The sequence below is a fragment of the Mya arenaria genome, chromosome 7 (assembly GCF_026914265.1).
Source record: "Mya arenaria isolate MELC-2E11 chromosome 7, ASM2691426v1".
Classification (NCBI taxonomy): Eukaryota; Metazoa; Mollusca; class Bivalvia; order Myida; family Myidae; genus Mya; species Mya arenaria.
The window spans coordinates 30,795,328-30,808,192 of record NC_069128.1 but is presented as its reverse complement, the minus strand read 5'-3'; the positions used below and the strand labels follow the sequence as shown (position 1 = coordinate 30,808,192).

Below are 12,865 nucleotides of genomic sequence, written 5' to 3'. Positions count from 1 at the left end.
TGTTAAAGGTAGTTTTTCAACTTAGACTTAAGTATAGATTTTCTTTCGTCTCTTCACTAGCCAGAACGTATAAAGTAACCTTAGTGCGCTTTGACACCGCATTATGTCAGACATATTTTTGAATTTGTTTTAAGAGATAAGTACATTAACTAAATAAATGAAGAATACAAAAACTTGTAGACGACCTGTTTCACCAAGCTTATATAAGTGTTAAAATGTCCGGTTTTTCTGGGGGGTTTTTTTAAAGAAGCAAAACAAACTACATGGTAAATCAACAATATCTAAAAGTTTCTGTAGTATATTTGCTCGTTTTTTTGTAAATGACCAAATAAATTGTGAATTTGAAACTAGTAAATAAATAATGTCTTTTTAAGTTATAATTATAGAATATATCAAAGGAAATAAGAAGGAATACTTACAACTGCTATGTATAGATATTTGACTATGTTTTATGAATACGTATCAGGCACGAATAAAACATAGCAGATAGACATCACCAATGCAGATATTCACGCGAAATCTCTTTCAATTATTTAAACTAAAGAAGAATTATAAAGGTCTAAACACAAACAGTTGTTATCTGTGAACATACCCCAATGTAGACATAGATCGATCTCGGCATAAGACATGATAATGCTAATTTTTTAATATTTAAACCATGATAGGCTGTTTATTAAGCAAAACCCAGAAAACGCGATATAGAGCCTTTAAGATATTCGCATTATCAATTTGGGCACGACTGAATCATTTTGTGTTTTCTTCATAGGGGATAAGGCGATCAAAATGGCGTCGGGAAATAAGTGTAAAACTATTCCAAATATTATTGTTTCTTTGGATTTCGGGACAACATATTCTGGATACGGGCTTGCATTTCCTGTGGAAAATATTGATTCTCGAAATGAACTTACAATCTATACAAATCCAAGTGAAGAAAAGGTTCCGACGTGTGTTTTGTTAAACGAAGACAAGAGCTTCCATTCCTTTGGCAGTCAGGCTTTAGACGAATACATCGATATGGACAATGACGAAAGAGAAAACGTATATTTCTTTCAAAACTTTAAAATGGCATTATACGAGAATCGGAATTTGTCTAGAGATATCGAGATAGAGGATGAAAAGGGGAAGAAACTGCCAGCCAAATTAGTATTTCAGCTTGCAATTTCAGGTTTAAAATGTATTGTCATGCAGAGAATTGATGAGCACCATCAAATACACAAGGATGAAGATATTAGCAAGTTAATTCAATGGATGATCACCATCCCTGCAATATGGACAGATTCTGCGCGTCAGTTCATGCGAGAGGCTACTGAAGGCGCAGGAATTCCAAATAACCGCGTCCGATTGGTCCTTGAGCCAGAGGCCGCATCCTTGTTTTGTCGGAAACAGAAAATAGTTCTTACGAAATCTGGAAGAAGAACGTTTGCTGAAGGACAAAAGTATATAATCGCTGATTTGGGAGGGGGGACGATTGACATATGCGTGCATGAAATTTTAGAAGACGGTCATTTGAAAGAACTGTATAGAGCTACAGGTGAGGACGCGGGAGGAACAAAAGTCAACGCGCAGTTCGAATGTTTCTTGGCATCCTTATTCGGAAGAGATGTTGTTGATGATTTACGCAAGACGTGTTACGAGCGATTTATTACGCAGATGAGGGATTTTGAAGAAAGAAAAAAAACGTTTAAAGGCACTGAGAGAAATATCAAAATTAGACTCGATACCATTCTGATGAAACGTTTCGAAACAAAATCTGGGAAAAGTTTACAAAATGCAGTCCAGGAATCAGATTTCAGTACAAAAGTGAAGTATGATAACAATAGCGGTCGTATGACATTCGATACATCCGTGATAAAAGCATTTTACAATGGTTCTGTACAGAGTATTATAACAAAGGTAAAGACGATCATCAAAGAATGTGCAGGTGACGAATTAACAACAATTCTTTTGGTTGGCGGATATGCGGAGTCTCACTATTTGAGAAACAAAGTTAGACAAGAATTTCCGACCATTGACCTTGTGTTAGTAGAAGATGCAAAGTTGGCTGTGATCAAGGGCAGCGTTATGATGGGCCTGGAAGAGAGGAACATTGTACAGAGAAGATCCAGATTTACGTACGGGTTTAGTATTGCAAGAACTTTCATTGAAGGTGTTGATCCCGAACGTTTAAAGTTCTATAGAGATGGAGAAGTTAAGTGTTCGAAAGTATTTGACAAATGGATAACGAAAGGGCAAATGCTTACCTACAACCAAACTTTCAAATGCTTAACGTCAAACAAACTGGAACAAGCTGAATCAAAGAAAATGAAATTTTCCACTGCTTTATATCGCTCCACCAAAGAAGACCCAGAGTATTGCACGGACGAGGAGAGATGTGAGCTGGTTGGGAGAGTAAATATGGAACCTCCAACTGACGGGTGGCCAGATTTACTGGAGGCTGAAAGCCACCTGATTGTGGGAGAAACCGAATTTACTGTTAAAACTTACAACAAATACTCGGGAGAAGAACTACAGGCAACGCTCGATTTCCTTTAAAAGTTCAATTAGTTTGAGTCGGCCTAATTTATGTTACAAAACAATGCAGGCGAGAGAATTATGGGATACAAAGACAAATGAATGGTTGGAATAATAAAAAGTCTATCAAATGTTTGGTTTGGGCATTATGCAATGTGTATAGTGTGAACAGTGTATATAGTTATTCGAAGCAAGGCGGTAACGGTCAATTGTTTGATTCTTACACCATTCACTGATCTTATAACAAACAGTGTGTATCAGATTTGGTTATGTTCTAAACTCTGTGTAACAAGTGTAAAAGCAGTATACGAATCTCCGTCATTTGGTTTCAAAATAAATTTTAATCGCTTTATGTACTTTTCTCAATAAAATGTAATTATCATATTTTGTATAATAAATATGTGTCATGTACGAGTGATGTGTGATTCAAAATTGTTATGATCGTATATGCTAAAGAAAGAAATAAAGTAATCTAATCACAATGTATCACTTATTACTTTTAAGGGGCTAGAAACCGGATGGTCAAAAAACGGCAAAAACAGTATTTCCTTAAAACAAGCATAGAATTGTCAAAGCGAGCTAGAATAATAGGGCGATAATACATCATTTTACATGATTGAATTGATAAACGCGACAAATATGTTTCTGTCTCAGTTATGCTTTTCTCGTTTAAAATAGCGCATAATGGTTTCCCAGTTTAACTCACATCTGATTATGAGTAAAGATAATTATACCGAAGCTATTTTTAAAATTACTGGGATTTACGTGATAGACAACCTCAGTAAAATTCGAATTGGAACAATGCGCAAAAACCATCAGCAGTCAATTGTATAAAACTGGATAAGTTATCCTCAGCAATCAACAGCTAATTGTAACAAACTAGATAAGTTATCCTCAGCCATCAACAGCTAATTGTATCAAACTAGATAAGTTATATAGAGCCATCAGCAGCCAATTGTATAAAACTGGATAAGTTATCCACAGCCGTCAGCAGCCAGTTGTATAAAACTTGATATGTTATCCACAGCCATCAGCAGCCAGTTGTATAAAACTGGATAAGTTATCCGCAGCCATCAGCTGCCAATTGTATAAAACTTGATACGTTATCCTCAGCCAATTGTATAAAACTGGATAAGTTATCCAGAGCCATTATCAGCCAATGGTATAAAACTGTATACGTTATCCATACCAATCAGCAGCCAATTGTATAAAACTGGATAAGTTATCCTCAGCCATCAGCAGCCAATTGTATAAAACTGGATAAGTTATCCACAGCCATCAGCAGCTAATTGTATCAAACTAGATAAGTTATATACAGCCATCAGCAGCAAATTGTATAAAACTGGATAAGTTATCCACAGCCATCAGCAGCCAATTGTATAAAATTGGATACGTTATACATTGCCATCAAGAGCATAATGTATAAAACTGGATAAGTATCCACATCCATCTACAGCCGAATGTATAAAACTAGATAAGTTATACACAGCCATCACCAGTCAATTGAATAAAACTGGACAGGTTATCCACATCAATCAGCAGCCAATTTTATAAAAAGGGATAAGTTATCCATAGCCATCATCAGTCAACTGTATAAAACTGAATATGTTATCCACAGCCATCAGCAGCCAATAGTATTAAACTTGATTAGGTTATCCATAGCCATCAGCATTCAACTGTATAAAACTGGATAAGTTATCCACAGCAATAAGCAGTAAGTTGTATAAAACTGGATAAGTTAGTCACAGCCATCAGCAATCAATTGTTTAAAACTGGATAAGTTATCCACAGCCATCAGCAGCCAATTTTATAACACTTAATTAAGTTCAGCAGTAAACTGTATAAAACTGGATATGTTATCCAAAGCCATCAGCAGCCAATGGTATAATACTTGATTAAGTTATCCACATCCATCAGCAGCCAATTGTATAAAACTTGATTAAGTTATCCATAGCCATAAGCAGTCAACTGTATAAAACTGGATAAGTTATTCACAACCATCAGCAGCCAATTATATAAAACGTAATTAAGTAATCCATAGCATTCACTAGCCAACTGTATAAAACTGAATAAGTTATCCACAGCCATCAGCAGCCAATTGTATAAAACTTGATTAAGTTATCCATAGCCATCAGCAGTCAACTGTATAAAACTGGATATGTTATCCACACTCATCAGCAGCCAATTGTATAAAAATTGATTAAGTTATCCATATCCATCAGCAGCCAATTGTATAAATCTTGATTAAGTTATCCATAGCCATAAGCAGCCAATTGTATAAATCTTGATTAAGTTATCCATAGCCATAAGCAGTCAACTATATAAAACTGGATATGTTATCCACAGTCATCAGCAGCCAATTGTATAAAACTTGATTAAGTTATCCATAGCCATAAGCAGTCAACTGTATACAACTAGATAAGATATCCACAGCCTTCAGCAGCCAATTGTATAAAACTGGATAAGTTATCCACAGCCATCAGCAGCCAATTGTATAAAACTGGATACGCTATACATAGCCAATAACAGCCTAATGTAACTTTCAAATACTCTACGTCAAACAAACTGGAACAAGCTGAATCAAAGAAAATGGAATTTTCCACTGCTTTATATCGCTCCACCAAAGATGACCCAGAGTATTGCACGGAGGAGGAGGAATGTGAGCTAGTTGGAAACGTGCTCAAGAATCCTCCACCTGGAGGCTGGCCCGATGTCCTGGAGTTTGAACATCACCTGATTGTGGGAGAAACTGAGTTTACAATTAAAGTTTACAACAAACACTCAGGTGAAGAATTACGGGAAACACTCGATATTCTTTAAACAAATTAGTTTGAGGCGGACAGAACAATTTAACATCAACCCCACCACACGAAAGAATTTGTGTTGCAAATTAATATCAATGGTTGAATTGATGACAGGCAGAGATGTTAATCATGCTTTCGGTTTAGGAAAATGATACAATGTATTTACTGTGCACAATACTTTTGATGTGTAGTCGAAGACGATACAAGTCACTTGCTTGATTTTAACACCTTTCATTAATCTTAATACAAACAGTGTGCATCAGATTTAGTTTTTGTATGATTTTCTTGTTATTCTACACTCTTTTTATAACGTTAAGTTAATATTGTTGCAAATCGCCGACTTTGAATTAAAAATCGATTTAATTCATTTCATGTACGTTTCTAAATTAATTGTATATATATCGGTATAATAATTATGTGTGATGGATATACTAGAAGATTTAATAAAGAAATCTTACAAAACTTATTATTGTTTACTTTAAATACATTTTACAAACGAATTATAAAATGCTTATCTATATTCAGCATTGCCCCAAAACAGTTTAGGATTTTCGGGATTCCTTTCTTCTACTTTTATGTTTATGTAAAACTGTGTCTAGATGAGGTTTCCACAGTTCAAACCGGTGCCATTTTGGTCTGGATTTACGGTAACTTAACCGTTCATAAACACAGAACATATACGTTTATCATATATCAATACACTTACAAAATAAGATGTTTGATTTGCTGACTGAAAAATAATTTTCCACATTGATAATCTCCACCTGCTGTTGGGCTTTTATCAATACACACTACATCAAAGCACTGAACGTGCTGAGGGACGGTACTGCTTAACGCTGGCTGCAGTAATACACACTACAAAATGTGGATCGGGTGTCTTAAATGACATTAGCGGGTTCAAAGGATAGCGAATTCATATTGCGAATCTCAACTCGCGGTTTGGCTTTTATAAATACACACTACAAAATGTGGATCATCTGTCTAAAATGAAATCAGCGGGTTCAAAGGATAGCGAATTCATATTGCGAATCTCAACTCGCGGTTGGGCTTTTATCTATACACACTACAAAATGTGGATCGGGTGTCTAAAATGACATAAGCGGGTTCAAAGGATAGCGAATTCATATTGCGAATCTCAACTCGCGGTTGGGCTTTTATCTATACACACTACAAAATGTGGATCGGGTGTCTAAAATGACATTAACGGGTTCAAAGGATAGCGAATTCATATTGCAAATCACAACTCGCGGTTGGGCTTTTATCTATACACAGTACAAAATGTGGATCGGGTGTCTAAAATGACATTAACGGGTTCAAAGGATAGCGAATTCATATTGCAAATCACAACTCGCGGTTGGGCTTTTATCTATACACAGTACAAAATGTGGATCGGCTGTCTAAAATGACATAAGCGAGTTCAAAGGATAGCAAATTCATATTGCAAATCTCAACTCGCGGTTGGGCTTTTATCTATACACACTACAAAACGTGGATCGGGTGTCTAAAATGACATAAGCGGGTTCAAAGGATAACAAATTCATATTGCAAATCTCAACTCGCGGTTGGGCTTTTATCTATACACACTACAAAACGTGGATCGGCTGTCTAAAATGACATAAGCGAGTTCAAAGGATAACAAATTCATATTGCGAATCTCAACTCGCGGTTGGGCTTTTATCAATACACTCTACAAAACGTTGATCGGGTGTCTAAAATGACATAAGCGGGTTCAAAGCATAGCGAATTCATATTGCAAATCTCATCTCGCGGATGGATTTTTATCAATACACACTACAAAATGTGAATCGGGTGTCTAAACTGACATATTAAGCGGGTTCAAAGGATAACAAATGCATATAGCAAATCTCAACTCGCGGTTGGGTTTTTATCAATACACACTACAAAACGTGGATTGGGTGTCTAAAATGATATAACGGGTTCAAAGGATAGCGATTCATATTGCGAATCTCAACTCGCGGTTGGATTTTAATCAATACACACTACAAAACGTGGATCGGGTGTCTAAAATGACATGAGCGGGTTCAAAGGATAGCGAATTCATATTGCGAATCTCAAATCGCGGTTGGACTTTTATCAAAACACACTACAAAACGTGGATCGGGTGTCTAAAATGACATGAGCGGGTTCAAAGGATAGCGAATTCATATTGCGAATCTCAACTCGCGGTTGGGATTTTAAACGATTATTGGGCATATAATGTGTTAAGCCGACCAGTCATTTCATTTTATGTACAACTATTTATGACCTCGTATACGTTAAGCTAAACAATAGCGGTATAACAGCTCCAGTTGACAGTAAGCTAGAAACACTCTTTTGAATCAAAAGAGGCTAAAAATAAGGGACATGAGTACTGAGTACTTCATAGGTAAATACCCTGTACTCAGAAAAACGAACAAAACTCGGCATTATTCGGTTTGCTGACTACATAACCGGGGGCTATTTCTGTATAATTTGAATTAAAAGCGTTTGTGAAAATTCTGTTCAGTGGATTGCTCTTCCTTAAAGCAATTGCATTACAAAGTAAAGGAGGTAGGTCAAGAAAGAGAACCTTAATGCTGCCATGTTAAAAGATTCTCGTTGTAGATACTAATGTCCTTAAGCTCGATTCGGAAAACAGCTAAAAGATGATATGAATATCTCTATGGTAACCAGTATATACATCATTACATAAATCATTTAATATTTGGAAATGTAATAAAGGCATGTTTCAAACACCATTTGCAGTAGTAAATAAATCATGTAACAAGTGAAAATGTATAAAAGGAGTGTTATCAAACAGTAAACAATGTATACATCATAACATTAATCATTAAGCATGTTGAAATGTTATAAAGGAATGCTACCAAACAGAATTTATAGTAAAGCATTAATCATTACGTTAATCATGTAACATTTTTGGAGTATTGAAGAATGGGTTAATTGCCAGGAGTATCCATAAGGGAAAGACTTATTTGATTTGCCTTGTTATTACAATCTATAAATTTTTATATATATTATTGCATACAATTGTATACATAATTGTATTATTTGTATCATTTAAATTAACGTCAAAAGAATGCAAACACTACTAAATATCGAGCGCAGATTTTTACAGTCTTGTTCGCATTGCAAACCTCAAAGCTTAGTATGAAATAGTTAACTTGAAAAGTGTTGTTTTAGAGAAGTAAAAGGAAAGCTCAAAATTGGAAAAAGAACTCAACGTAACATAGATACAAACAGCAAGCTTAGCATAGGCAAGATCAGCATTTAAAACTATAAAAAAACCTCGTCATTTTATGTTTAACCGATGATTGAGTTTACAATAAAAAAAACTTCCTATTGCATGTAATATAACACACAATTTTGTCATGAATATTACAGTTTAATGGAGTACTTTAGAAGAAGTTATTTAAAACGACCTTTTTAATATTATGGTTAAATTACTTCAATGGTTTGGAGAAAAACTATTTAGCAAATGCGCACATGCGGATAAAACGTGCACACGATTTTAACCTTAACATAGTCACCGACATTGTCCCTGTACGAACATTCTATGAACGTTCATATTTTGGCGTTCTATTTTTAGATAATTCTTTATTATTCGAAAAACCTACTTAGCAAATGCGCACATCAGCTGAAACATGCACAAGATGATGGCCTTGACCAGGCCACCGACATTGTGCATGAGCGAACATATTATAAACGTTCGTGTCTAGCCGTTCTACCTTTATATAATGCTACATTTCGCCATTGATAAAGGTTAATACTTTGTTTTCAAATTTGTTTTACTGAAGCCATTTATTTTATTGATTTGCTCGCAAAACGTTACTCCAGCTCATAGTTGAATTTGTATTGGCATATATAATATGTTCAATACATAAAAATATTACCTGTTTGATAGACACAATGATTATAAATATACAACACATGTAATCTTCAACATTAATGTTAATCGTGGCCTAATTGCTGGAAGTAGTATTTTGTTTTACTCTTTTTTTTTAATTCTCATTATCCATGTCATCTTATTTTGTGAATGAAATTATAATACCACACTAAATTGAAATACAAAGTGTTTTCAACATCTTATATGAAAACATGAGCAAAAATGTGATGGTGTAACATAAACGCCTTTTTGAACACTGAATTATTTGATACGCAACACATCGCAAAATATTTAAGCAAGAGAACGTGCAACATGTAATTGTCTTAAAAGCAGATGTCCAAGTCAGAACGTAAATTGTACAAGTTAGAACACTAGATGTACAAGTCACAACGCAATATGTACAAGTCATAACGCAAAATCTACAAGTCCGAACGCAAGCTGTACTAGAAAAAGTTAACAAGTAAGAATGCAGGATGTACAAGTCAGATGGCATAATTTACAAGTCAGAACGTAAGATGTGCAAGTCGGAACGCAAGATGGACAAGTCAGAACCCAAAATGAACTAGTCAGAACGTACGATGTGCAAGTCAGAACGCAAGATGTACCAATCAAAACCCAAAATGTACAAGTCAGAACGCAATATGTACAAGTAAGAATACAAGAAGTACAAGTCAGAACGAAAGATGTACAAGTCAGAACGCAAGATGTACAAGTCAGAACGCAAGATGTACAAGTCAGAATGCAATATGTACAAGTCAGAATACAAGAAGTACAAGTCCGAATGCAATATGTACAAGTCAGAATACAAGAAGTACAAGTCAGAATGCAATATGTACAAGTCTGAATGCAATATGTACAAGTCTGAAGGCAAGTTGTACAAGTCAGAATGCAAGAAGTACAAGTCCGAATGCATGATGTACGAGTCAAAACGCAAGATGTACCATTCAAACGGCAAGATGTACAAGTCAGAAGGCAATATGTACAAGTAAGAAGGCAAGATGTACAAGTCAGAACCCAAGGTGTTTTCGTCAGAACGCAAGATGTACAAGTCAGAACGCAAGATGTGCAAATCAGAAAGCAAGATGTACCATTCCGAAAGTACGATGTACACTACAGAAATCAAGATATGCAAGTCAGAACGCAGGATGTACAATTCAGAATGCAAGATCTACAAGTCAGAACTCAAGGTGTTCTAGTCAGAACGCAAGATGTACCATTCAGAACGCAAGATGTACAAGTCAGAACGCACGATAAATAAGTCAGAACTTCTCTACAGCTACCAATCCGGTTTTAGGCGTGGCTTCTCCACAGACACATGTCTTACCCATTTATCTGATTACATTCGTTTTAAGATGGATGAAGGTAAAATGGTTGGAATGGTTCTACTTGACCTTCAGAAGGCCTTCGATACCGTCAATCATGGTATTTTACTGATGAAACTTGAGGCTATAGGTCTCCATGCTGACGCTGTTAGATGGTTTCAATCCTATCTCTCAGATCGCCATCAGATTGTCGACGTATCTGGCACATTGTCCTCCGAGGCCACTGTCACAGGTGGTGTCCCTCAGGGTTCCATCCTTGGCCCTCTTCTGTTTCTAATTTATGTTAATGATATGGCCGCTGTGGTTAACAATAAAATATTACTCTATGCTGATGATACGGGCATCTTAGTAGCTGGTAAAAGCATATCAGAAATTCAATCCATTCTTTCAAGTGACCTGGAACTCATTAGTGAGTGGCTAGTGGACAACAAACTGTCTCTACACCTTGGCAAGACAGAATCAGTATTGTTTGGTTCAAAGCCCAAACTTAAGTCTAATCCCCAGCTTAATGTGTCTTGTAATGGGGTGCCAATTACTCCATCAAGTTTTGTCAAGTACCTTGGTGCTAAAATAGATCAGAGTCTGGCTGGTGAGTCCATAGCCAAGTCAGTTATTAGTAAGGCAAACTCCAGGTTGAAGTTCTTATACAGAAAAAGTAAATTCTTAAATATGCACACTAGAAAACTCTTGGTTATGTCCCTTATACAGTGCCACTATGACTATGCTTGTTCCTTTTGGTATCCAGGTCTTACCCAGTCACTTAAAAATAAACTCCAGACTACCCAAAATAAGATGATCAGGTTTGTTTTAAAGATGGATAACATGTCTCATGTTGGTCAAGAGCAATTTCTAAGTTTAGGTTGGCTACCCGTGTCAAAAAGGGTAGAGCAAATTATGCTTTGTCATGTTCATAAGATAAAGAATGGCCTTGCCCCTGAGTATCTTGGTGAACATTTTAAACCGCTAAGTGATGTGCACGGTTGCTGTACAAGGTCTAATAAGGTAGCTCAGCCAGTGTCTGATCATTTTGCGGATAGTTTTACCTTTGTTAACACTGGTCGTTTCTCCAAGCCTAAGGTTGGCAGTTTTGGGGCAAAGACATTCACAAATAATGGCATAAATTTGTGGAATAGTCTTCCTCAAAATATAATGAATATTTCAAAACCTAACCATTTCAAGTCTGCCATCAAACAGTACCTATTGCAGTCTTAAAGATCATTTTAATTTTTTATATTTAGCTATCATAATAATTTCATTTTTATTAGCATGTAGGGTTCTTATTCATACGTATTTCTTTATATCTTATCATATCTCATTGTGATATTAATAGAATAAATTTTTATTTTTAGCTATCATAATAATTTCATTTTTATTAGCATGTAGGGTTCTTATTCACACGTATTTCCTTATATCTTATCATATCTCATTGTGATATTAATATTGATTTACAGTATTGCCATTTTGAATGGCATTTATTTATTCCATACATTATGATCTCAAGTCTTCTGTTACAATACATAGGCCATGAATGCAGTGTAATAGGCTATGAATGCAGAGTAATAATGTTAATGAGTTCTGTGATATAATTTATGCAATTAATTATCTGTGATATAAGATTATAACTTGTCTAGATTTATTATCCTTGTACTTAACAATTTTGCTAAACTACATGACTATTCCATGGTTACTGCCACCAATTTTTCAAGGACCACAATGGAAATAAGTGAAAATCATTTTTCTCTTTTTTGTGTCATCCTTGGTATTGTGTGTGCATTTCATGGTTTCTATTGTCTATGCATTGATAATGATATGTTATAATTTGTCTGCATTATGACGTGCCATGTAATGTTCATGTCTTTTTACCGAATAAACCTACTACTACTAACGCAATAGGTGAAAGTCAGAAAGCAAGATGTAATATTTGCTTCAATACCCTTCTAGAAGTTTCCATGTCAAGAGTTCGAAAAAAACACTTCAAATGCTTATATCTAACCAGAATGTATGAAGTGTCGTTAGGATATTTAATGTTGAGCCGCATTAAAAAGAAAACACTGAAACGAAAACGCAGCAGAAGTTCACTGCTTGACGTTTATAACGCAGTTTCTTTTCCGTGTTTGTGTATTATACATGTATTATATGTTTGCTGTGAAGTTAACAATAAAATTCGGGTGTCCAACAATGGTAACCTTCATGCTTAGAAACTCAACTAAAAACACGTACTAGTACTTGATTACATCCGGTTATCATGAAATTGTTAACAGACTTACACATTTAAATGATGATGGAAGGTATGCTATTCACGGCCGCTATTAAAGTTAATTTAGACTTTAGTATCAAGTTTAAAA

At 35.4% G+C, this 12,865-nt stretch overlaps 1 protein-coding gene across 1 annotated transcript; it reads left to right on the top strand.

Moving 5' to 3' along the window:
- Positions 1 to 783: 783 nt before the first annotated feature.
- Positions 784 to 2,532, top strand: LOC128241067 (heat shock 70 kDa protein 12A-like). The gene has a single exon (XM_052958051.1). It carries the CDS (start codon positions 784 to 786, stop codon positions 2,530 to 2,532), a length of 1,749 nt encoding a protein of 582 aa, XP_052814011.1.
- Positions 2,533 to 12,865: the final 10,333 nt, after the last annotated feature.

Excerpts from the sequence above, each read along its gene's own strand:
- LOC128241067 (XM_052958051.1), top strand. The coding sequence starts at position 784 with ATGGCGTCGGGAAATAAGTGTAAAACTATTCCAAATATTATTGTTTCT.